General features: G+C 38.2%; 1 protein-coding gene across 1 annotated transcript in view; it reads right to left on the reverse strand.

Moving 5' to 3' along the window:
• Nucleotides 1-1,383: 1,383 nt before the first annotated feature.
• Nucleotides 1,384-27,465, reverse strand: part of CDH11 (cadherin 11) — a 172,917-nt gene continuing 146,835 nt past the window's right edge. Inside the window, exons 9-13 of the mRNA XM_007993553.3 lie at nt 25,167-25,303; nt 24,191-24,324; nt 23,839-23,956; nt 5,540-5,791; nt 1,384-2,707 (exon numbers count right to left, since the gene is read on the reverse strand). Coding sequence (XP_007991744.1) covers nt 2,211-2,707; nt 5,540-5,791; nt 23,839-23,956; nt 24,191-24,324; nt 25,167-25,303 — 1,138 coding nt within the window. The 3' untranslated portion in view covers nt 1,384-2,210. The remainder of the gene's footprint in view (nt 2,708-5,539; nt 5,792-23,838; nt 23,957-24,190; nt 24,325-25,166; nt 25,304-27,465) is intronic.

Raw genomic sequence — 27,465 nt, forward strand, 5'->3', positions numbered from 1 at the left:
ATGTAGTTGTCATCTCTAATCCAAATACATTCCTACAGAAAAGGATCATCCATGGTGACAGGGTTACTTACAGCTGTATACTTATTTAAATGCTATTCATATTCCTTTTGAGTTATTTCTTCATTGCAAATTCAATTGGAGATCTGTGCAAATCTAGCAAAATATTCTTTGGATTACAAAAACTATATAAAAAATGAACACAACCTGCAATTATGGAAGTATTGAGAATGCGTAATTCTTCACTGAGATGAAAGATTCTGAAGTGACATTGTCCACAGAATGTATTCCATTGAAGTGTTCAGCCCAATTTGATTTCAACGCAAAGTAAAATGGAAGTGAGCACTTCATAAAAAACATTTCTTTGTATGCATGTTGACTAAATCATAAAAAATAGTATGTAACATGATATCAAGAAATGTTTGAAACAAACTTTCACAATAAAGTCAGAAAAAAACTGTAAAAAAATTGTCTGCAATCCAAGAAAAAGCACGTGCCCTGTATGTAGGGGGAAAGAGGGAAAGCACTTGCAGTGTGACTTTGTGTGGTCTTTCCCCAAGTATTGCTACGTTTCGACCTTTGGCCCAACTGAACAGGTGAAATGCCCTTCACATAAGTTTCAATCCCCCGTAAACCAGCTGGGATGCAGGGGACTGTAGACACACTCCCAGACCAAATGGCATTGACCCTCAGAATCCAAAATGGTCCCTGCCCTCATTCTGAGCTTATGGCCCCAAGCATATTCTAAACAAAGGTTTTTGAAATGAATTGCCCTTTCTCATTAAAACGTAAAATGCCACATCATTTTACAGTTAGTTAAAATTATAGGAGGAAAAAGAAGCAGTTTCAACTGTCGGAGTCTTACAATAGCCTGGTAAGTTCAACATAAGAAAAAATAGAATAACATTAGAGTCTGGGGCAAATTTGTATTTTTGACTCTAGTCCCCCAGTCCCCCAATGCTCAGTGCGGGGCACAGAATGTATACCTGGAACATTAGAGTTCTGATAGCTCCATTCCCTCATGGATTCATCTCTCATAACCATCAAATTACTGATATACAAGATAAATGCATATTATATAACACATATTGCAAAGTCATAGACTGACCTAGTTCTTCCACATCCTTCTTTTTTAGAAGATGTGTGTGAAGAGAAGCCGGGAGGTTAACACCAAGAATGTACAAAAAAGCTTTACATGATGTTACAGAATCTTGTCTGAAAAAACATTTGTAAAACATATTTGATTTTAAATAAACAATAAAAGCATCAGACAGACTACAACAGATCATAAATAGGGTTATTAAAAGATCACAATTAAATTAGAAATATAAATGGATCATTAGAAATACTTGACGTTTTTTTCAATGTTAAGAATCAAACCCAGAATTAAAAAAGAATCTTTTTTTTTTATTTCAAAGGTTGCTTCTTATATTGAAGCTCATATTAAAGCAACAGTACAATGTTCATAAAATATAAGTGTGATGCCGTAACATTTTCTTACATGTCAGAATACTGATATTTGTATGTATACTAAAATAAGAACTTTAAAATTGTACAAATAGATACATTAAAAATGACATAGAAATAGGGCGTCTCTCACTGAAACAAGACAGTTATATCTGGCACATATTAGTTTAAGATGAAAGTAGAAGCAAAAAGATTTACAAGAATCAGCAGTAACAAGATTGATGCTCAAGAGACATAATTGTACATTGTATTGTACATACATTGTATGGGTTTAAGCTGGCTGAATATTATATATTTCAAGTTTAAAAATGCACTACATATAGAGTGTCCAGAGTTTAAGGCGAAATTACAGCTCAGAACTGTTGTCCTTTCTAATTTTGTGGAAGCTTCTTTGACAACTTAAAAAAGAAGAAAGACTTGGATGTTCATAACACATAAACAATTTCCCTTCATTGTCAGTTCAGCATTAGACTTCTCCTTCACTTAAATATTTTGTATGCCAAGTGTTTTTTTTTTCCTAGCGAAGTTGATAAACAACTTCAATATTTGCCTTTTTGTGAGAAAAGGTATTTCACAGTATTTACCACTTTGATGTCCTCGCAGTTTTATTAAATGTATCCTCTCTGTAAAACTTTGCCTGTTTTAAATGAGCCTTTCCTTGATTTAAAAAAATACCTGTTTACACATCTTCTAGATTCTTGAGAACGCCAGACACAGTTCTTAAGGCCAAATTTGTATCGTTATTGTTAAGAATCGTCATCAAAAGTGTCTTTGGAACCATACAAGTCTGCTAGTTTCTTAAAACGAGGTCCCCAGTTCTGTAGATAATCATAGTCCAAGTCTGAATCTGTGGTGGCTGACTCTAGGGAGCTCAGGGACCCGGCCACTGAGCCCCTGCCTTCATAACCGTAGATTTGAATGGAGTCATAAGGAGGAGCTGTGGGGTCATTGTCTGCCTCCTGTATTCTTGTGTTGATGAAGTCATCGACATCCACGCTGTTGGGCGCTGGCCGGAGCCCAGGTCTAGGCATGTACTGATACTCAGGTTTGATGTCTTTGCGGGGGATAAATCCATTGATACCATCGGGATTCTGGAGGGTGGCAATATCAAAGGCTTCTGTGTCTTCTTCCCCACCTCCTTCATCATCATAAGTAATGATGTTCTCACGGACATCTTCTTCCTCAAAGACAATGAGTGGTTCTTTCTTTTGCCTTCTCAGGGTCACGAACAATACTACAATGACTGGAGGGAAAGAAAAAGAAAGTAAGCATTCGTTAAGTTCAGTATTCCTGGGTTCTTCTACCAGAGGAACTCTGATTACCATAAACCATGAGGTACAAATGCTCACAACTGGAAATGGTATAGGAAATGAGAGCTTTGCCTGGAATTCCCAGGGATGTGTAAAACTGACCCCTGCCTGGCTCTTCCTCTACAAATGCTGCCGTGAAAACATTACGTCCAACAACTTGGAAGGTTGGGACAATTTTGAACTTTTAACAAATGAATCCAGATACCATGTAGAAGTCATCTTCCTAAGAACTAGGCTGATTCTAAACATGCTGGTCTGTAGTCTCTTAGAAGTGGCTAATGCCAATTTCTCTTTGCAAAGGAAGGTAGCTGTTTTTCCAAGGTTTAAAAATGAGGACATGCAGAGCCCTCAGGGCCTACCATCTTATAGGGGGTGATGGCTAGCTCCTGCCAATGTCTGAGAAAGAGCATTGGTCCTATACTAACTTAATGGGAAATCTTATCATAAGTCTGGCTGGATTCTCTGTAGCCACCACATAGAGGAAAGGAAGTTCATAAAGACCCCCAGAAGACAAAATCTTCTGTTTATTTTAACATAGGAAAATAGCATCAGCTGGAACCCAGATAAAGCAATCTCATGTCTTCTCTGGGAGAGGAGGTTCCTTTAAGCTTGGGCAACCTAGGAAGGGTGATCAGAGTCATTATAAGGAAAGTTCAGGAACAGTTTAATTCTTCATTGATTCCCTCTGTTCCCCAAGAGACTTCTACAGTGTTCCATTAGAAGGCTCTCCCACACACTCAGCAAGGCTGAAGAAAATATTTGTGGCTGAATTTGGCACTCCAACTGAGCACCCCTCTGGCTCCACCATTGCTCTGAGAAGCAGGGATGGGAGATTGTATTTGCCCTGGTCTTCGTATGGCTCCCAAAGCTCTGTGTCTTGTTCTTGTGGGCACTTTCACGAGCACAGACCATTCCTTTTCACTTTCTCTGTTTGGCAGACTCTTTTTTCTTTCATCATGGATACATTTCCTGGGCTCCCATCCTGACACCAGACAGGACTAGTGGCACCTTTTTCATGCACCAGCCTGGCCCTGTTCTTACCCTCATTATAATATTTATCACGTGGTTTACACATCTGTCTCGACTTCTATTAACTTTTTAGGGCTTTTGTATTTTACTTCCTCTGTTTGAAATATTCATCTATCCAAGCCTCTGTCCCCAGCTGGACAACTCTCAGCAGCCAACCTATATGTCACATCCCCCAGGAGGATTTCTTCGACCTTCCCAGGCAATGTTAGGTGCCCTTTTTTTTTTTTTTTTTTTTGAGACGGAGTTTTGCTCTTGTTGCCCAGGCTGGAGTGCAATGGTGCTATCTTGGCTCACCGCAACCTCCACTTCCTGAGTTCAAGTGATTCTCCTGCCTCAGCCTCCCAAGTAGCTGAGATTACAGGCATGCACCAACACACCCAGATAATTTTGTATTTTTAGTAGAGACGGGGTTTCTCCATGTTGGTCAGGCTGGTCTTGAACTCCTGACCTCAGGTGATTGGCCCACCTCCACCTCCCAAAGTGCTGGGATTACAGGCATGAGCTACCGAGCCCGGCCCATGTCAGGTGCTTTCTACTCTGTGCCCCAACCATCTTGTGTTCATGTCCCTATTATAGCACCCACCATGTCCCTCAGTTTTTCTCTTCATGCATACTTTCCTTGATATTCTGTGAACCTGTGGAGCACACAGATCTCATAGACTTCTTCTCTTTATCCCTCAGAACCTAACATAGGGCCTGTTGCCCAGAGAATACCCAGTAACTATTTGCTGAACTGAGCTCACTGGCTCTTTCCTATGGAGTAAAGAGTTTATCTCTTCATGCATACCTTCCTTGACATACTGTGAACCTTTTGAGGACAGAGATCACACAGGCTTCTTCTTTTAATCTCTCAGGACCTAACATAGGGCCTGTGGCCCAGATAATACCCAGTAACTATTTGCTGAACTGAATGTACTGGCTCTTCCCTATGGAGTAAAGTTCCATGAATTCATTCGAGGTAGGACCAAGCACCGTGGGAAAAGTGTAGGTTTGGTGTCAGACATGCATAGGTTTGAATCCTGATTTGGTCAGTCACTAGTTCTGAGACTTTGGGACAAAATGATCTTCCTGAGGCCCAGAAATGGTAAATGTTATGAGGACCAGCACATGGCTTTTCTACAGAATAAGCCACAGATGAGACAGAATGCAGAAGAGCGGCACCTACGCAGGGGCAGGTGCAGGAAAAGCCTCCAAGGGGTATCCATGAGCTGAGGTGTTAGAATAGATGTTATAAATGATAATTAGTGGAGGGGTTAGAGTCCTGCTTCTTCCTTCTTCCAGCTCCCGAGTCCTTCCTATGCTGTCTTTTGCTCCTCCTTATGCACCTAATGTCCCTAAGCCTTCTCCTTTATTTGTGAGACAAAACCATTGCTAATACACCAGGTTTCTGCCCATATTCCTCTTATGCCAAACCTTCTCTGATGTCCCTGAAGCCCCCTAGTGGCTCCTGCTATACAGCCCTGTGATGGCCCGGCAAAATGCTCCTGACCTTCCCTGTTCTCCGCAGGAACTCAATTGTCTGCTCCCCCCAATATTCCGTCAAATGCACGAGGCAGACAACCCCCATCTCGTCCTGGCAACCACCACTCCGCCCCACTACTGCACTTCTTGTCTTAAATCGTGTCGACAGTCATAACAGGGTCCTGGTTACCAGCCTGTATTTGAGAAGTGTGTGTTTCAAGGAGGGGCATCCGGTTGCCAGGCCCTTCCTGCAGGGGACCAGGAAGCGCCCTTACCCAGGAGAATGACGATGCAGGCGAGGATAGCGATCAGCGCGCCTGTGCTCAGGCCGGCGTTCAGAATGTAGGCCTCCGCGTTGCAGGAGAGCAGTGCCCCATTCACGTCGCACCCGCAGACTTTGATGGTGAGGGTATTGGTGCTACTCATGGGCGGGATGCCGCCATCGCTGATCACTATGGGCAGGAGGTACAAGTCCTGCTTCTGCCGACTGAACCCTCCACGCCGGGCGTACACGCCTGCTGTGTTATCTGCAGAAAGAGGGGAGACAGGACGTGCGCCCGGTCAAGACCATTGGAATCACAGTGGCTCTCCGTTCGGCAGATTTGAGGGCACTCTCTTATCATAAAGGTTAACCACCAGAATTGTTCTTACTTGTTCTTTCATTTAAGTATCTGCAGAAGCCACCGCCATTTGGCACGATACGATCACAAAACAAGCTATCTGCATTTTGGAATAAATTTCAGGAACAGGCTCTTTTGGATTTGGTAGGGAATTCCCACTGAAGAACGGGCAAGAGCCAAGCAGAAAATGGTGTGGCAGACTTGCCAGTGAAGGGATTTCCCCCAACACCCTCAGCCACCCTGTTAAACATGTCATTCCTCCTGCTTAGAATGATTTGAAGTTTGTTGCTCACATGACTCAGCGCACTTCTGCCTGCATGGTGGATGATCACACATTATTTCCCTAACCTAGACTTCACTTTGCCTTCCAGGCTCACACCCTACGTTTTCCCACAGAAAATGGTGTGGCAGGCTTGCCTTTGAAGGGAACTTCCTTCGGTGGCAAGCCTGCCTCACCATTTTCTGTATTGTTCCTTCTTGAAATGCCACAAGAAAGCATGAGCTTCAGCAATCTATTCTATGTTAGCACAGGAAATATTAATAATTAATTATTCAAGTGTGTGTGAGGAAACAAATGTTTTTTTCTCATGTGCAAACTTCCTACTTTATGACAAGCATTTAGCCAATTTTTGTTTGCATATATTTTTTTAAAAGAAATTCCAAGTCCACCTTCAACCTTACGCAAACTAGGAATCCACTCATTAGTCATGAAAATATACATGCTTTAAAGAGAGGAACTACTTTATAACCCTTGCAGGAGATTGATGGTTTCTTTAAAACCCCAACACCATCAACCACCCAATTAAACATGTGACTCCTCCTGCTTAGAGTGATTTGAAGTTTGTGGCTCACATAACACAGCACACCTCTGCCTGCATGATGGACTATCAAATGTTGTTTCCCTAACCTAGACTTTACCTTGCTTGCCAGGCTCACCTCCTGTGTTTTTCCGCATGGACCAGTTGAGCCTGACATCAAGAATTCAATTCTGTCCCCCAACAATGTCACACTCTTCTGTGCGCCTGGTCTTTTTATCCACTGCTCTCTTGCCCAAAATAACTGTTCCTTTTATCATAACAGTTGTACTTCTCAGGCCTCAAAATAGAATTCAAAAGTCATCTCTTCAGGGAGGGCATCCAAGACCTCTCCCATCACCTCTCGTGTGACCCACCACACTGTATATTCTTACAGAAATACATAACCTACTCTTCTGTCATGATTTGTTGACATAACTACTTTGACCTCTGTGAGACTTCGAACTTCTTGAGAATAGGGGATTTTTATCTGATTCATCTCAGTCTCTGCAGGGCCAGAAACACAGCAGACATTCAATAAATATTTGTTGAACAAATGGCATAACTGTGTTCTGGGAAGGATTTAACCAAAATTCCAGATGCTGGCTTTTCTGTATTTCCCAATCTTTCATAGCCTTTGCCCCTAAAATACTTCCCCATCATGTTTTCTCTACCAGTTGCAACTATTTTTCTAAGATGTATTTTTCTAGTGGGAAACCATTGGTATTATAAAATAGTAGAAAATTTTAATATGTTCCATCAAATTACACATACATGCATACATACACACGCATACAATGAACTTCTGGTATGGTCTGCCTCTGTTTGGGTTAAGAATCAGAGTTTATAGCAACATGAATGTTATGACTAGCATCATGGCCCAATGGCTGGTAGGCTTTAAATAGGTTGACAGGATTTTGAATTAGCTCCTGTAGTAGGGAAAAAAATCTCAGACTTTCAAAATTATTTAATATATTTTAGGTTAAAGAAAATGTATAATCTTCCCTTGGTATTTGCAGGGGATTGGTTCTAGGACCCTCCCCTGAATACCAAAATCCAGGGATGCTCAAATCCCTTATATACAATGGCATAGTATTTGCATATAACCTACAGACATTCTCCTATATGTGTTAAATGATCTCTAGATTACTTATAATACCTAATACCATGTAAAAGCCATGTGAATAGTTATGACACTGTAGTTTCAAATTTTGTATTATTTTTCATTGCTGTATTACAATTTTTTGTTGTTTATATTTCTTTTTGTCAGCCATGGTGCAGTGCAGTGGTGCAATTACAGCTCACTGTAACCTTGAACTCCTGGGCTCAAGCAATCCTGGCATCAGTCTCCTAAGTAGATGGGACTATAGAAAACCCTTTGCTAGAAACCAAGTTTTCACCCTGTATTTGACTACATATTAGCTTTCAACTCCCTATCCATCTCTGAGTGGGTCCTCTTGCATTGGACACATGTGTTACCGAGGCTTATGGATAATCCAAGAAAAAAAGAGATTCAGTGAGGACATATTTCCAGGAAAGTGTCAGATTGGCTCCAGGTTAATAAGATGAAACAGGAAAAGACAAATATTCCATCAATTTTAAAATTTCCATAGAGATTTCTTAGATCTTTTTCTTATATAAAGATTCTAAGAAGCAAAAAACTCAATCTTTGGGGTCAAACAGACTTGGGTTTGAATCTTGAATCTTGTACATATTAATTGCCTGACTTTAAACATATTATCTAGGTGTCTTGATTTTCCACATTCTCATCTATGAAACTAATAATTTTAGGTTAAATTTGATTCCATTCACAAAGTTACTTAGTACAGTTGCCAGCCTGTTGGCGACGCTCAGTAAATATTAATTCTTTTCTGGAAGTTCTTCTCTTTGAGCAGTAGACTAATGAGGAAGGGAAACTTACTGACAAAGAGAGGAAAGTGAATTCTTGGAAATGTCATTGTAGCTCTGAATGTAATTGCCTATGCAGAAGGACTCTTCATTCAAAGGTAAGAAAATATTTCATATTCTTCAGTCCTGGGCAATATATTTCCCATGACAAGAAAATGTTTTTCAAGCATCTTGGTTTTTGATCTTGACACCAGTCTTTTCATCCCTGGCCACAGATATGTAACCAGTTGCATGTTTTCCCCCACTTAGGCCAAAACTTGCAAATAGGGCCATTAATTATCAGAATATGTCATGCACAAAGTGTAGTGTTTCTATTAATGTAAAAACAAATTCAGGCTTCTAAGTTTTAGTCCATCCTGAACTCCTAATTGCATGCTGCTTTTACTTGTACACTTTTTCGTTCCACTAATACAATATAAAAGTTCCTGATAATGATGATCTCCACAGTACCAGTTGGGGGAATACCAGTATAGGGGTTATGATGATGATGTAGCCCAATGGAGAAATAAATAAGACTGGCAAGCAAGGGGGACATTAAAATGGAGAGAGAAAGAAGCCCTTGATAGATAGACTGCGCTGGGTGACAACCCTACATTAGCAAAAAAAGGAAAAAATTAAAAGCAGATCAAAGTGGGCAATATATGGACCAGCTCTTGCATATTGAAAACTTGAAAACAGGAAGCACCAGAGCAAAGGACCAGGACCCACTGCCCTCACCATGGTGTCACGAGAGAGGCTTATCCCAGGGAGACGGCATCAGTCATGCAGCAGCTTCCCGAAGGCTCTGCAGATGTTCTTCCTTACCAATCCTTTTCCTCTGTGCATCTCTTCTCTGAAGCTAAAAAATCCTCACAGCTTGACCTGATCAGAGACATTCTATCCTATTAAAAAAGGCCACAGGGCACTTCAGTCTGGGGATCCTCTCTGCAGACTGTTGGAAAACTGAGAATGTAGGCCAAGACTTGCTCCCAGGGAGGTATTTTGTTCACTGCTGACCCAAATCTGCCTACTCTACGTTTCCGCCCAAACCTCAGAGAGGAAGTAGATCTATCCACCACATGAAAAGCTCCCACACACTTGAAGACAGGTATTCAGTCACTAGCAGAATAATCATTATTTGATTACTTTGCTCCAGCCTACACCACTTTCCTTAGAAATGTGGCAATAGTTCTGTCAAGATAATGGAAAAAATATTCCTGTGCCCACACATGCCCATGCACACACATACACACACATCTATATGTATAAATATATAAGCACATACATAAAATTTATATATAGTGTGTGACTAAAAAGTCTTAGTAGAGTTATAAGCTTCAATAATTTCAGAAGTATAGATGACATACAATTACAAAGGCACCATTTGAGTATTTAGTTATTTCGAGTTCTTTAGGCTCATTTACATTTGTGAATTTTGAAAAATTAATTTTAAGTTTTGATGTCAGTCAATGTTTACCATCTTCAATCCAAGGGACTGAAATAATGGAAATTTCATAGGATGTTGTAAAAGTCTGTGACGATATGCTCCCGATGTTATTACTGATCAATGATGAACTTACTAGTCTGTGTGTACACCTCTATTTTCTTGCCTTTCTGAATACCCTGTGAGCTCTCTCCCTACCTGTCATCACTGCATAGTTTGCACATATCACAGTCCATCAGGATTGAATGTCTGACCTCTTCATCAGACAGTAACCTCCTTGAGGGCCTTGTCTTATATAGTTTTTCACTCATCTTTGAGCATTTAGGCATTTAGTACTGTTGTGTGTATTGACAGAATAAATGGCTGAATGCTATTCTTTCCAATGCATCTCATATCAGTCTGACTTTTCCACACAGTCAGATTTTACTGATTCATTATCTCATGGTCCACTTCTAGTTTCCATCTTCTCCAACTCCTTCTAATGTTGCTTATATTTATATTGTGGATTTTGCTTTTTCTAAATATCTTCATCTTGCTATCTTATTATTGTTATTACTATTATTTAAATTGAAGCAAATGTAACTAAGCAACATTGATTGAACTGCTAATATGGGCAAACGCTGTTGTTTGTTGCTTTTACATACCTTATCCCAAATAATTTTTCAAACTCTGCAAAGAGTGTAATGACCCATATCTTATAGGAAACAAAACTGAGAAACTAAGAGGGAAACAATTTCTCATAAGGACATGGAAAATAACAGAACTAGAATTTGAAGTCCCCTAGGTTTCACTGAATTTTATGAGCACATAACTGACCCTGGGACACTGACATTATTGCATTCCAATTAAACAAGTTTTTTTTTTTTTTTAAATATCCACAATAGGTTGGTTAATTAGTTGAATTCCATCATAGCTTATAGTTAGGAAAAAAAAAAAGAACCTCAGTTTCTAGATAAAAGAACAGTTCTTGGAAACCTAAGAATTTTGTGGCAAAGGGACTCACAAAAAATCAGGGGTGCTCATTCAACAGCTGTTCCCATAGCGTTTCCAGACACACACATATACACACAAACACACACCCTTCACAAACAAATCAATGTGAAGAAGGCAAGAAGAAACCTATTACTTTCCCAATGTTTTGGAATAAAGGATACACTACAATGAGGCAAATTCTATGAATGATGAGCCTTAACATGCTAATGAAAATAATTGACCAAGACTCTGATGTCTATAATGTCTCCTAACTGAATTAGGGAGCTACACACCACTGTTCTTCCAATTATTGCCTTTGGTACTGAGAAATCTGCAAAACGAAAAGTACAATAAAGAGTAACATGATAGAAACACTTGCCTGTGTGCATGTGAAATTCAAGCATGTGTGTATGAGATATCGAAGTATGCAGTTTGTTAGCATTAAGAGACTTTTCATTGTCACATTTAATCACATTTCTTAAAATCAACTCTGCTTTCACTTACGTTTGATAATAATTTTCTCCTTGTTGGTAGGGTAAATAGAGAGAAAAGAACATACTGCCCACATATTTCTTAGTTTAAGACAAAGAAAACTACCAAGATATTCAGGAGGATATTGACATTTAGGGTCTTTAAGCTAACTAGTTAAGTCAGTGACCGCATGCAACCTTGAAAGAATGATGTCTGATCTACCAAGAAGATCTATTTATTTTGTTGTTGTTGTTGGGTTGGGGAGAGAGCGGGTTCCCAGACAAACTCTGTTCTGTGTGAGACAAACTGCAGCAATGAATTTTAGGCAGAAAAGAAACATGATTATTTACACAAGTGAAAATGTCAGGGCATTAAAGGACATCTGCCATTTTGATCTCCCAACAGAGCATCTTCCATATTGGAGCAATTAAGGATGAAAAATAAATCCTACAAAAATCTGTTTGGCTATCTTTAAATTATGAAAGTGAAAAATCAGAAGCATATTTGCATGCTAGTTTGTGCTGCTCATAAGAAATGTCCTTAGTTTAGGGGGTAAAAAAAGAAAGAAAAGCCTTTATTTGCCATTTGGTTTAATCTGAGTGAATCTGTCTTGGCTATCCTTACTAAACCAACACTGCTTTCCATGCAAACATTTTGTTGTTTATTTATGTCTTTGCTTGCCTGCTTTCTTATTTTTATTTTTTTTAAGCAGTGCAAACTCAACTCTAAATGTTTCAGTGCTCATTGATCTGCCACATGGCCCATCTTGGATGTTACACTTGCAAAACTAATACATTAGAAGGTCATCTCATTCTGGCCCCTAACCCTAGGTCTCCAATACAATTTTGTGGAAAAGTAAATGAATGAATGGATGAAACAATGGAAGGGCTGGGTGATGGGGTACTGAGTTCTTTGGAATATTCTGGCATCAAATTTGTTCTCTTTTTCATCCTGGAGCTTGTTTCATGACAGATTCATTTTTTCCATAATAGTAACTAATTCCTAAAATTTTGAAGAAGATTATATGTTATGAAGTGTTTTCTCATCCACTCCTTTACTTTTAATTTATGCATTTAGTCAACCCATTTTTCTTAAATGTTGGGATACTGCCCTCACAGAGCTCAGATTCTAGTGGGAGACAGGAAAATGTATTATATGATTAGAAATCAGAGTGATAAGAAAAATTGAGGTGAGAGCAGTATTCCTGGAGCACTAGGAAGAAGCAGCCCAAATGGTCTGAGATGTTAGGCCAGACTTCACCTAAGAGATGACTTTATGTACAGTGAGACTTAAAGGAGGAGGGATAGACAGGGGGAGTAAATTCCCTGCACATGGACATGTGAGAGCATGGCATATTTCAGAAACTTGACATGGTTTCAAGTTTCTGAATCTTAAGATTTAAGGTAGCAAGAGAAACGAGATGGTAGAGGTAAAGTGTGCAAGGAGTAAAGCATGGAATGTCTTGCTCACTAAGCCATGGAGTTTCAGTTAAATACATAGGAAATGGAGAGGGAGGAAATAATTTTTTTAAAAAAGAGAGAGAGAGAGAGAGAGGCATTGTTGCAATTGAGGATTGAGTTAAGTGGGGGTCAGGCTGGACTCAGACAGACCTGTTTGGAGGTCACCACGTAGTTACAGCTTCTCTTTGGGTAACTCCATTCATGGTCACTATCAAAATTAGTTGTGCTTTCACAATATAACTAACTTTGCTGGATGTGCTTTTCGGGATTCCCTGATACCAGATTCATATTCACTGTGAAAGCCTTCTTTTAGGATGCTTCCTGGCACTCATCTCTTTATGATTATAGAAGGATGGAAAGAAGAGGCTGTCATAGGGAGCTTAAGAAATATCTAGAATCTGATGAAAGCCACACTGACACTAACTAGAGAAGAAGCATCAAGGACGGAGAAGGCCAAATCAAATAGGGAAGGGGCTTCATGGTATACAAAAGGCTACTCTTAAAATTGATTTACTTGAAAATCCCGAGTATTTTTGTTGTTGTTATAATAGAAACTCATTGAAAACTCCTAAAATTTTCCTTTGCTGCTCAAGTGACAGAAGAATGTTCTGATAGCCATGTAACCCCGTGATCTGATAAACCCTCAATTCTAATTGAGATGGCCCATTGTAAAGCAAGTAGCCCTGGGGTTCTGAGATCCTGGGATGGATTCCAATTTTGGTACCAGTTTTTAGTATGTCAGTGCCTTTATCTCTCAAATTGGCAGCTTGATTCATATGGTGTAATAATTTACAACTGTTTTATAAATTATTATTAGGATTAATTATATATCAAATATTCAGATATTAATATTAAAATTGTTCCCCCTTTAGAGATGAAGAGCAAAGCCAAGCCTTTAATCTCTAGGCCTTGCTTTTTCCTCTGTACCTTATCAAATAATTATTGTTTGGAATAAGAGGTTTGAAAATTAAAATTATGAAGTTAATATTAGAATATTGCATTTATAATTACCAGGTCATTAGGTCTGCAGACAAAACTATACTGTCTTCTTGTTAGAATCAAAAAATTGTGATAAACATTAAACATTTATTTTTTAGTAACACAACAATGTAAAGTTTTCTCTCTCTCTCTTTCTTTCTCTCTCTCTCACACACACACACCCCCCAAAACACAAATCTTAATTTTAATCTAACACACAGTATGATGTTTAATGATGAAACTCAAGAACTAATTTCCCTATTAAAGTAACAAGTAAACCAAGAATGGTCATTACTATTGTTATGATATAGCACATACTTGAAAAGTGTCAATCTATGCAATTAGATGAAAAACAAGTATTTTAAAAGATGAAACAAATTGCCATTAATTTTTATGTAGTTATTGCTCTAGAAAACCCAGGAAAATCAGCTAAGTTTTATCACTTTGTAATAATGCCCAATAATAAATAAATAAAATAGTTATACTAAAAATACTGACTAAGAAAATAAAATTAGACCAGATTCAGTCCAGTCTGATACCTAAGAAGCTTGGAAGTCACCTCTCCATCCAAATAAAAAAACAGACAAACTAGAATATAAACAACTTTTCCTAGATTCATAAGAGAATTGAGTTTACAGGGCAAAGAGCTGTCCCCAAATTGGAGACAGACAAGTAGATACAGAGAATTGAACTTACAAGGTTAGGAACCAACAAGCAAAAACTTCCTCAGGAACCAGTGCTGGGGTAGAAAAACCTGAACTGTAATTGACAAATTGGTAGAGGTCCAGCATGGAGAAATTAAAAACTCTAGGGGAACCCAGTCACAGGACCTCCCCCCCGACCCCCGCCACACATATGCACATGCACACTTTTGTAATTTTTACCTCTAGGAACTCTACCTGGTTCTCACAGTGAATATCAGAGAAAAATACCCTCATGCTATCAGTAGGGGGAGGAAAAAAGGAACCATTTTGAAATACACCAGAGCATTCTGTTCTTAACAAGTTCCGATCTTAGAAAAAACTTTTAAAGGAAGCCCAATCTTCTGGGATTTTATCAGAGACTAACTGACCTGAGGAAAAGAAACTTCCAACTCTAGGCCACCGTAGGTATCCTGTCCCAGCAAAGGAGCGAGAAAAAAACAACTAAGGAGCACTTGTGAAGTTTACAGTTCAGAGGCACAAGCTTACTAAAAACTGAGACCCAGTCATAGGACTATGGAATGCTAGCCCTTCTTTAACTTACTATCACATTGTTAAATGCTTATTTATAGCAGTTCCTGTTACCCAGAACACCATTTCCGTTATGAAGAAAAAAATTACAAGGCATACTAAAAGGCAAAACAAAAAATCCTACAATTTGAAGAGACAGAGAAAATATCAAAACCAGGCACACATATGTCAGAGATGTTGGAATTATCTGGCTGGAAATTGAAAACAACTGTGATTAATATGCTAAGGTCTTTAATGGATAAAGTGGACAACATTCAAGAATAGATGGGTGATGTAGCAGAGAGATGGAAATTCTAAGAAAGAACCAAAAGAAATGCTGGAGGTTAAAACACCAACAGAAATAGAGAATGCCTTCAGTGGGCTCATTAGTAGACTGGACACAACTGAGGAAAGAATCTCTGGGCTTGAGGACAGATCAATAAAAATCTCTGAAACTGTAAAGCAAAGAGACAAAAGACTGAAAAAACAATACCCCAGAATATCCAAGAACTATGGAACTATAAAAGGTGTAATATATATGTGATGATAATACCAGGAAGAGAAGAGAGAACTAAACAGAAGAACTATTTGAAACATTTATGACAGAATTTCTCCAAATTAATGTCAGATACCAAACTACAGGTGCAGAAAGCTCAGAGAACATCAAGTTGAATCAATGCCAAAAAGAAAGTCCCTACACCTAGTCATATCATATTCAAACTACAGAAAAATCAAGGATTTAAAAAAATGCTGAAAAAGGTCGGGAGAAAAAAACCCACCTTACCCATAGAGGAACAAAGATAAGAATTACATCCAACTTCTCAGAAATCATGCCAGGAAAAAGAGAATAAAGTGAAATAATTAAAGTATTGAGAGAAAAATCTCACCAACCTAGAATTCTCTAACTACCAGAATTATCCTTTAAAAGTGAAGGAGAAATACTTTTTCAGACTAGCAAAAATGGAAAAAAAAATTGTTGCCAGTAGGCCTGCCTTAGAAATGTTAAAATAAGCTCTTTAGAGAACATGGGTCAGAAATCTGGATATATAGAGAAAGGAAGAGCGTGGAAGAAGGAATAAGTGATGAATATTATTTTTCTTATGTTTTAATTTATCTAACACATAATAATTTGTTCACAGTAATAACTGCAACAATGTATTTGATTAGGTATGCTTATTCATATATGCAATGATGAGTCCCTTAGTGACAGGGAAGCATCCTGAGAAATGCATTGTTAGGAAATTTCCTCCTGTAAACATAGTGTACTTAGACAAACATAGATGGTTTAGCTTACTACACATATACCCTATATGGCACAGCCTAATGCTCATAGGCTGCAATCCTGTACAGTATGTTACTCTATTGAATACTGTAGGCAATTATAACACAAGAGTAAATATTTGTGTGTTGAAACATACAAAAGAAACAGTAAAAATATGGCATAAAAGATAAAAAATGTTATGCCTGTATAGAGCACTTAATATGAATGGAATGTTTGGGACAGGAAGTGGGTGAGTCACCGAGTGAGTGAATGTGAAGGCCTAGGACGTTACCTTACACTACTGTAAACTTTATAAACACTCTACACTTAGGCTACACTAAACTTATAAAAATTTATTTATTTTTTATTATACTTTAAGTTCTAGGGTACATGTGCACAACGTGCAAGTTTGTTACATATGTATACATGTGCCATGTTGGTGTGCTGCACCCATTAACTCGTCATTTACATTAGGCATAAATCAACCTTAAGTTTTATTATTATTATTATTTTATCTTTTAAACATTTTTGTTGGCTGAGCACAGTGGCTCACGCCTGAAATCCTAGCACTTTGGGAGGACAAGGTGGATGGATTACCTGAAGTCAGGAGTTCGAGACTAGCCTGACCAACATGGTGAAACCCTGTCTCTACTAAAAATACCAAAAAAAAAAAAAAAAAAAAAAAAAATTAGCTGGGTGTGGTGGCGGGCACCTATAATCCCAGCTACCCAGGAGGCTGAGGCAGGAGAATCACTAGAACTCAGGAGGCAGAGGCTGCAGTGAGCCGAGATCGTGCCACTGCACTCCAGCCTGGGCGACAGAGCGAGACTCCATCTCAAAAAACAACCTTTTTGTTAAAAACTGAGACATAAACCCACATATTAGCTTATGGCTACACAGGATCAGGATTATCAGCATCACAGTCTTCCACCGCCACATCTTGTCTCCCTGCAGGGTTTTTCAGGGGTAGTAACACACATGGAGCTGTTGTCTTCTACGACAAGAAGGCCTCCTTTTGGAATACCTCCTGAAGGACCTGCCTGAAGCTGTTTTAAAGTGAACTTAATTTTGATAAATAGAATGAGTTACACTCTAAAATGATGTTTAAAAGTGTAGTTGTAGTAAATACTAGATGATAGGCATGTTTCAGCTCCATTATAATCTTATTGGAACATTTTTGCATATGTGGTCTGCTGCTGTCCGAGACATTGTTATGTGGTGCTGAAACACACACACACACACGCTTATTTATGAGTGAAATAAGTGATAGCAATGATATAAGGAACAAGAGGGAGAAATTGCAATTAATTTCTTACTATAAGGTACTTGTACTACCTGTGAAGTGGTATAGTGTTATTTGACAGCAGACTTGGATTAATTGTAAATGTATAGCTCAAACTCTAGGGCAATCCATTAAAAAGTAAAAAGAACAAAAAGAAAAGAAGTACAGCGGCAGTGGTATGGTTTAAAAGGACAGAAAATAGAATCACATAAAATACTGAGTTGAAATCTCAAAAGTCAGAAAAATAATAGAAAATATTATTTAAAAATTACTTTATAATATCTTCCAAAATGTAAAGTAGCTAACAGTAAACTTAATAAGAAATGCATGGTACAAAAATGAAGACAACTACAAAGACTTCGTGATCATAATAAAAGGAGATGGGAAAAATATTTTTAAAATTTTAGTTCTTCTTAAATTGATCCATAAATTTAAGATAAACTCAATAAGATTCACAAAAGTACCTGTCTGGCACCTGAAAAATAATTCTAAGTTATATCAGAAAGAATAAAAGAAGCAAGATTTGTAAAATAGTAATAAAATAAAAATAATGTACAGACAGTATCTGTCAGGTTTCAACATATGTATGTGTAAAATTATTAAAGAAAAATGATACCAGAGCAAATAGACAAAATGGGAAGAATAGAAAGTTTAAAAAATCTAATCACAAAAAATTTAGAAGACAATAAAGATAGTGTTACAAAGCAGTTGGACATGACTAAATATTTCATAAATAATATTTTAAAAATGTCCAACTAATGGGGGGAAAGATATATAAGAGAAGAAGAAAAGATAGGTTAATGTTGATATCAATTTTGGGTGAAGAACACCTTGCTAAGGATAATAGTAAATAAAAAAAAAACGGATACAAAAAGTGTAACATCTATACTTAAGAACACAGCAGAATCAGAATTAAAAGAAGATTAAAACATTAGGAAAGTCTATGCAGAATGGATGGTAGGTCAAAAGTGAATAGCATTAATAGATGAACAGCCTTCACAAATCAATTGCAAACAGACAAATATATAATTTAAGAGGTGGGCAAAGGACATAAACAGCCAATGTGTAAGAATAAAAGAAGAACTGATTAATAATTATTAAAAACATCTGGCTTTAAGTGATGAAAGTAACTGGAACCTAAAATGTTACATCTAACTTACCAAACTGTCAATGATTAAAAAGAGTAATACTAACTAGAATTGACTTGCATGTGAGAAAATAAAACCTCACCTGTTTTACTAATGGTATTAAAAATGGTATAACATTTCTGATGAACAGTTTATTAATTAAGTAGCAATAGCTTTTGATCCAGTAATTCCACTCTAGGAATTTCGTTTGTTTGTTTGTTGTTTGTTGCACTCCAGACTGTCACCCAGTCTAGACTTGATGCTTTTACTCAGCATGATATAAACCATTATCTCAAGTTTTCTATGGAAAGCAGTCACCCAATCTGGAGCGCAGTGGTGCGATCTCAGCTCACTGCAACCTCCACCTCCCGGGTTCAAGCAATTCTCTTGCCTCAGCCTCCCGAGTAGCTGGGACTACAGGCTCATGCCGCCATGCCCGGCTAATTTTTGGTATTTTAGTAGAGACGGGGTTTGACCGTATTGCCCAGACTGGTCTTGAACTCCTGAGCTCAGGCAATCCACCCGCCTCGGCCTCCCAAAGCACTCTAGGAATTTATCCTGAAAGAATAATTAGATATTTGACGAAAGTGTGGAAAACAATGTACGTACTTACAGTCAACTGATATTATATATCCTCATAGTTGAAGTTAGAAATACAACTTGAAAATATTGACATAAATATACTGATTTGTATCACATACTATTAAGTGAGAAAACAAGTGGACATGTATTTAACAGTTGCTTTTCTATTTCTTTTTTTCTTAAGAAAAGAAATGTATGCAAAAAAAGGATATATAAATAGCAGTGACTATTTCTGGGTAGTCTATTATCAAGTTATTTTATTGTTTTAATATCATTTTTGCTGGTTTGTATTTTTCAATTTCCCTGCAAGAAATAGATATTAATTATGTAATAGAAGCAAATTATAAACTTCTTTGCCAATATATTTTACTACAATTATTATGGCTGTGATTAAAGTGAAAATTGAAGAACCTTGTCCTCCTCTGTTCACACATTCCCTGGAATCCTAGATTAATCCATAAATTAAATTTCAGAATTTGCCTCTTCTGAGGATTGTTATTATTGACAATGAGATAAACAAAGACTTTTTGAAACGAATTTACTAGAAGAGACACGAGCTTTATATTCATTTTACCGTGTGCCATATACAACCAACAGGGCCCTCCAAATATTTAGATTTAGTTTTTGCACTTATTGCTGTGTGACCTTGCGCAAATCACTGACCCTTCTGATTTCTCATATACTTTCTTTATCTTAAAATTGGATAAAAATATACCACCTGCCTGCCCTGTGCAGCTGTTTGAAGAATTAGGTGAAACAATGACATGAGAAGGTTTTATAAACCAGTTAAGAGCTACATAGAGGAGAGATATGATCTCAGTCTTCTTTTTTTCTTTGCACTTTTCTCATCCATTACATATTTCTTGTGATTTAAGAGATGCCACATGCCTGATATTTTCAAAGTAAATGCATCTCAAAACCTGGGCGAACCAGCTCTTCATCTGCCCGAACAGCACCATTCTTGATATTAATAACCCAAGATGGACTTAAATGTTGAAGAATCATCCAGTGTTCTACTTTCCTGCTGCCTGCTGAGTCGGCTTTGAAGCTCAGGCTGCAGAATGGAATAAGATAAAATGAAATAAAAAGCTTGTGTGTATTAAGATGGCTTTTCCTGTTATATTTCTAAAAACGCCGAACGCTTATGCCGGAGTTTAGGCAAACACAATACTGATTATTTACATGGCATAATGGAAGTAAACACTCAAGGAGAAAGAGACTTGATGCTTTTACTCAGCATGATATAAACCATTATCTCATGTTTTCTATGGAAAGCAGTCTCAGCCGAGAAATTTGGTAACTCAGTAGGCTATTAATAGGATGTGGAATGTGATTACTCCTTTTGGATTACTTCAATATGTAATTACTTTTAGGAGCTAGTAGAAAGAAACTCTATTAAATGATAATTATAGGACTGTATTTGCTTTAAGGTTCTATAATAGCTTTAAACATGGGAGTTTTCATTAACTGTTTGCCATAGTTAATAAAGTAATTTTTCTTAAAAAGTAGCAATTTCCTGCAAAAATGGTAGCTCAACAGTGGTATTAGTCTCTTATAGGAGAGGGCAGGGGAGACGAATTGTTCCGTAGATTGGCTCCTCTAGGGTTATATAATCCCCTTGAAAAATATAGATGGTATCCGCAAAGTATTGTGACAAACTAAAATCCTTATAACTTCCTAGAGAACAATATGTCTTAGTATAATGTTTTCAGAGGTTAACAACAACTAAATATGATTGCACATATAAAAAGAAAACGTACAGGGCAGGTGATGGAGACAAAGTTATCACAGCAGGGAAAGCTTAGTAAAGGTTCTGTTTATAGGTGTCCCATGATAAACAGTAATATTGCTAGGAATACAGCCCCAGGAGTTAGACCTCCAATGTAAGTTGAGAATTGCATCAACACAGATAAAAGATTGACCATAAATATTTGAGAAGCTAGACAAAAGATGGCAGCTAAGAGTCATATGAGAACATCTGAGTTTTCTGGACAACTGAATCAATCTCTTCACTATTGTTAAAACTAAATCCATTATGCAATATATTGTTACAAGCATTTCTTTGTCAGAAAACTGATATAAGCCTAAGCTGAAAAAATACAGCAGTCTGTCAATTCAAGGTGGAACTGGAAACAAATTTGAGAATGCAGAAAATTCTAAGAGTGAACACAGGGCTTTTCATAAATTCAAATACAGAAGTATACACATCTTAGAAAGCATTATGCAAACACGATTAGTGCCACTCTGTTCAATTCAGCTCTGTACACACTTTTCGATGTTCACTGTGTGCCCGAGTTTCCCTGTTTTAGAGAAAACTTATCATTACAAAATGAATTCCTATATTACATATGTGTGTCCCATGAGGTGTGTGTGTTTCTGGTTGAGAGCTATCCATTTACGTTAGTGCTTTGCAGAATTATCTCCTTCAGAGACTTACAAGTGCACATTCACCAAAGCCAAAAGGTAACAGAAAAATCCTAGTGTAAATACAAACTTAATGCGTGCTAAGTAACATTTCTGTTTTAAAATGATGGGAATCATTTACAAATTGAATCAGGGGTTGTTTCGTAGGCTTCTTTTAAAACACGTTTTTCTACATATAACTTCCTTCACACTTCAGTTCTTAAGAGCAAGTTCATTATAGAAAGCAAGGCATTGGGAGAGAAAAGGCTATCGTAACACCTAGGACATTTTGCCTCATCATCTCATTTGGTGAGTGCTTGACTTATAAGGCCCCATAATTAAATACTCATGTAAGTTCAAGAAATAATACAGTAAATCAAATCACAGACTCTCAAAATCCAAGTAGCATGGGGTGCGCCTGTCAGGCCTCTGAGCCCAAGCCAAGCCATCGCGGGTGCAGGCGGGCTGAGAACGAAAAGAGAGTCAGCGAAGGGAGATAAGGGTGGGGCCGTTTTATAGGATTTGGGTAGGTAAAGGAAAATTGCAGTCAAAGGGGGGTTGCTCTCTGGCGGGCAGGAGTGGGGGTCACAAGGTGCTCAGTGGAGGAGCTTTTTGAGCCAGGATGAGCCAGGAAAAGGAATTTCACAAGATAATGTCATCGCTTAAGGCAAGGACCGGCCATTTTCACTTCTTTTGTGGTGGAATGTCATCAGTTAAGGCGGGGCAGGGCATTTGCAGTTCTTTCGTGATTCTTCAGTTACTTCAGGCCATCTGGGCATATACGTGCAAGTCACAGGGGATGTGATGGCTTGGCTTGGGCTCAGAGGCCTGACAGCGCCTGTCTGCTTTAATCATCAACACGGAAGGATTCAGTGGTTAAGGCTATAGCATCCGGCCTCTGAAAGCCTGGGTTTAAACCCAGCTGTAACTTCTATTTGGTCGATTGATTTGAGAGAAATCATTTAATGATTCTGTGCCTCATTTTTCTCATCTATGGAATAAGGGTGACAATAATGCCTACCTATGGTGGTGTTAAGAAAATTAAGTGGACAGAGTGTGGAAAGGATCTTGGCATGGGTCGTGGAGCACAGCAACTGGTATTTATGGTACTGATGATAGCGATATCAGTAATGGGGAAAGTAATAATACTTACTAGAAAGTTTAAGATTCTTTAAGCCTGTTCTTAGTCACTGGGAAAGCAATCAACCTATGGCCTAGTACATGGCTAGCATGGATTGCATGAATATAGCAATCGGTATTCCTCCTTTCGCTCCCATGTTAAATGGTGGCCTCTGTCTCTCTGTTTCCACAGGCCTGCACCGTCACAAACTTAAATGGGCAATTTCACTACCAAGTAATGCACAGAGAAAAACAGTGTGGATGAGCATAAAAAATATATACATATATTCATCATTCCTGGCTCTTCCACCAACTTTATCTAGGGACTGCATCAGGTCTGGGACTACATAAACAAAAACATCAATTTCTAATAATCTGCAAGTCTAGAACCTCCTTAACTAATAAAAGGGGAAGCAGAAATCCTATTAAAGTTTGCCATTTTTATAATGGACAAACAATGCTTTGTTTCATGCCCTTCAGGCAACAATTCTGCAACTACTTTTAGATATCAAGCTCTGTACCCAGCCACACTGCATTAAAACTGTGCTTGGAAGGGAAGGCCAGCTGAAAGATTAAATTGCCTTACAAAGTTGAACTAATCTCTTTTAATGCTTTACTTGATATCAATATTCATAAAGCCATCCTTCCCCCAAGGGTTTATCAACCTCTTGAAAAAAAAGATAAATGGAGTTGTTTGCATATTGACCCTGTAAGCTTCTGCTCTTAGTTTTCCCACTGCTTCATGAATATCAAAGCCAAAAAAAGTAAAATAAAATTAAACTCACTTATTCACATGCATCAAATGAGCCCATGTTTCCGAATAGAGGTGGCATGATTATTTCCGGTTTGTTCTTCAACAGGAAGACATTATAATGATTAGTGAAAATACTTGTGCTATGCAATATAAACGCCATTTGTTTTCCAGTTCTACTTCTCTGAATGCATAGGAACCTTAGTACGAACCTCGGTTGTCTCTGACTGTGAAATTTGGATTGTGAATGATTTCAGGGGGTAGGCTGAAGATAAATCTTGGTCCGTTGGCTGTGTCATCCTTGTCATCTGCACTAATTGTAACAATTGGCTGAAAGAGAAAGGTGGCCCATAAATAAATCATGCTGACATTGGCACATCATTTATTCAAAAATTCCTGGCTGGCTAGAAAGTCTGATTTCAATTAGAGAACATAGCTTCAGAGCAAAACCATGGCTCTGAAACCTTTTTGGGCAGTGGTTGGTATCTCCAGGTGATGCTTTAAAAAACACACTCTATTTCCAAGTGCATTGCTCCTAGCCAGAAATAGAGAAAGCAGGATTACCTGGTTGGAAAGTGGCTTGGTCTGATCACTCTCACAGATGAAACCTTCATAAGGGGCAGCAAACTTGGGAGCATTATCGTTGACATCAAGGATCCTAATGGCCACTGGGACTTTGGCTTCCTGATGCCGATTGTCTGGGAAGAGAGAATGCAGACAGTCAAGAAAGGTCAAGGAGAAATACACATTGGTCCAAGCATATTCTTGGGAAACAGTAAGCTCCAGTGACCCATTTGGACCGTGCAGGGAAAGATGTTCTTGTCGCAGAATCTATGTAAGAGCAGAAGGGTGCTAAGTACAGTGGGAGAGGCATGTCTTGGAATAAATATTGATGTTAAGATCAGTAAGAACTAAAACAATTTTCCACGTTTGCTGACTATGATGCTGAGCTTTAGTTCTAAAGGCTTATCATGGAGCCTGATGCCCAGACAGTAATCTATCAAAGTGGTTCTTAAATGTGGGAGTCTACAGAAAAGAATTAAAACCATCTGGGAACATGTTGGAAACAAAAATTCTCAGGCCCTGTCCCAGACCTACAGAATCAGAGGCTCTGGGGAAGGGTCCAGAAATCAGGCTTAATGACTCATCAGCTTGATGCATGATCAAGTTTGAGGTGTTGTCTATAGATAAACAAGAACCCACAAACCTTGGACCTAAGGACTTTGCTTTTCTGGGTTCAGCAAAGACTAGTGACTAGATGGAGTGGGAAATATTTTAGTGATTGTTATGAGTTTCAAACTCCTGAAGGCTGCCGGCTCTCTCGCCAAGACTATACCCAGGTCTGTCAAAAAAAACAAAAACATTTCCCTTTGCCTATGTGTCTTCTTAGAGAGATAACCAAAAACACATTTTAAAGACTGAAAAATCTGTTTAAAACCAGAAAAGTTAGTCTATCTCAGCTATTTTATTTCCCAGAATATAGAGTCTGAAGCAATAATACTTGGTAAAGCAGAATCAAAACCCTGAGAAGAACACTTACGGATTTCTGCTGCAAAGACAGTGATGTTGAGCCAGGCTGTTTCCTCTCTATCCAGAGGTTTTGTAGTTTTAATAAAACCATCCTCTGGATTAATAGTGAAAAATCTGTCGAGGTCAGTGTGACGATCGATGGAATACCTAAGCAGAATGCAAATGAGGCAATTAGACCAAGACATTCGGAGCAGCTTAATATTTGAATATTTTCTCCATACTATATTTAAAGCAAGCTTCTCAATGAATTGCTTAAGCTAGATTTTCTTTCTAATCAAATTTACTTTTGAAACTTTGTACGCGAATCTTTTATAGAAATAACTTTGCCACGTTGGAATTCCTTATTCAGTACAATGAATGAAAGGGTTGTTTAGCATATTTGATTGAGAAGTATAATAACGTGATGCATATTTCTCCACATTTACTACAATCACCCATCTTCTGAATATTTATGGAACTGCATTTGGAAAGTGAGTTTGCCTTGCCCCCAAACTACTCAGAAAGTCACAAATGTATCAAAACTTTGCCAGATTTTTGCATATGAAATATTAAATACGTTTGAGTGTATTTAAATTTATCAAGATCATGTACAGACCTAAAAATCAATTTGTCTTTATTTAAAGAAAAATGCAGCCTGGTACAGTGGCTCACTCCTGTAATCCCAGCACTTTGGGAGGCCAAGGTGGGTGGATAATTTGAGGCCAGGAGTTCAAGACCAGCCTGGCCAACATGGCGAAATCCCGTCTCTACTAAAACGTACAAAAACTAGCTGGGGATGGTGGCACACACCTATAATCCCAGTTACTTTGGAGGCTGAAGCATGAGAATTTCTTGAACCCGGGAAGTAGAGGCTGCAGTTAGCTGAGATCATGCCACTGCACTCCAACCTGGGTGACAGAGCGAGACTCTGTCTCAAAAAAAAAAAAAAAGAAAAGAAAAAAAGAAAATGTTAACTATATTTTAGTAAATCTGTTTAGTTTATTTAGTTTCAGGGGTTCTCAGTTAGCTTGACTCTGAATTCCAGTATGCAATGTACAAAGTAAGCTTGGCCATTTACTCGTAGGGCATTTTCCCATATTTTAATGACTCCAGGCTGTGCATAATAGTTCATTTTAATGACTCCAGGCTGTGCATAAAATTTTAGTTCCTCCCATACACTAAGTTAACTTTTTACTAATAAAGGACAAAAAAAGTCACATAATAATATTAGGTTGTAATTATGGCAAAGTGAGGTGGCAGACGGGGGAAAAATGGCTTTTGCTGGGTTGTAGTAAGGTAAAATAACTTGCCCAGGATACAGTCTTGTTGTAATGGGTCTGTTGAACTCCAAAGCCTCTTCCCTTACCACTCCCTTAGACTAACTCCCAAACGGAAAAGAACAATAATGGGTTACGTTAATTCAGGTAGTATGCTGAGCTTCATAAATGGGTGATTTTCTGCTCTTAGAGGTCTAAGCTATGATTTCCAAAAATTTACAAAATGAGTATGTCAGAAGGCATTCAGTGGTGGTCAAAAATCAAAGAATAATTAGAGATAGCAGAGACCATGAATATCAGAAGGTTTAATCGCCTAGATTTACAAATGATGAAATTTACAAATGGTCTATGTCCAGTTTCTGGAAGAGACAATATTGGAAGTCAGATCTTCTAATCCCAGCTCATGTTCTTTTCAGGAAAGAGGGACCCCCACTGGGCGGCACTTCACAGTATATAAACATGAGCTCATTCACGATGTCACTTAACTTCACAGCTCCCCATAAAAATGGAATGATGAGTCCCTGGCACAGTGACAAACCAAAGATATTCACACACCTCCTCAATGTCAGGAGATGCTCAGTAACTGAGTCCTCAGCAGATAACACTATGCGGAAAGGAGTCAAAAAAATAATCAAAGACGTTTTTTCCTTTCATGAGGGAGCTCACTATTTAGTTGGCATGACAATACACATGTGGGAAAAAAGATCATTAATAATTCAAGGCATTATTCCACAGAAATGAAGGGCATGAGTTTTGGGTTTTGGAAGTCCTAAGTACAACTTCATAATTGGCTACACATAAGCTAGATGATAATGGAAACGCCACTTAAGTTCTTTGAGCCTTAGCATGTTTATCTTCTAAAATGGAATTAATATATATATTTTTTCCAAATAGAATCTCACTATGTTGCCCCAGCTTGTCTTGAACTGCTGGGCTCCAGTCATCCTCCCGCCTCAGCCTCCTGGGTAGCTGGGATTGCAGGAACCTGGCTGAACTGGATTATTAATAGTGCCTAACTCTTTTGTTATCTGTGAGAATTCAATAAAATAATAA

This window comes from Chlorocebus sabaeus, chromosome 5 (assembly GCF_047675955.1).
Source record: "Chlorocebus sabaeus isolate Y175 chromosome 5, mChlSab1.0.hap1, whole genome shotgun sequence".
Taxonomy (NCBI): domain Eukaryota; kingdom Metazoa; phylum Chordata; class Mammalia; order Primates; family Cercopithecidae; genus Chlorocebus; species Chlorocebus sabaeus.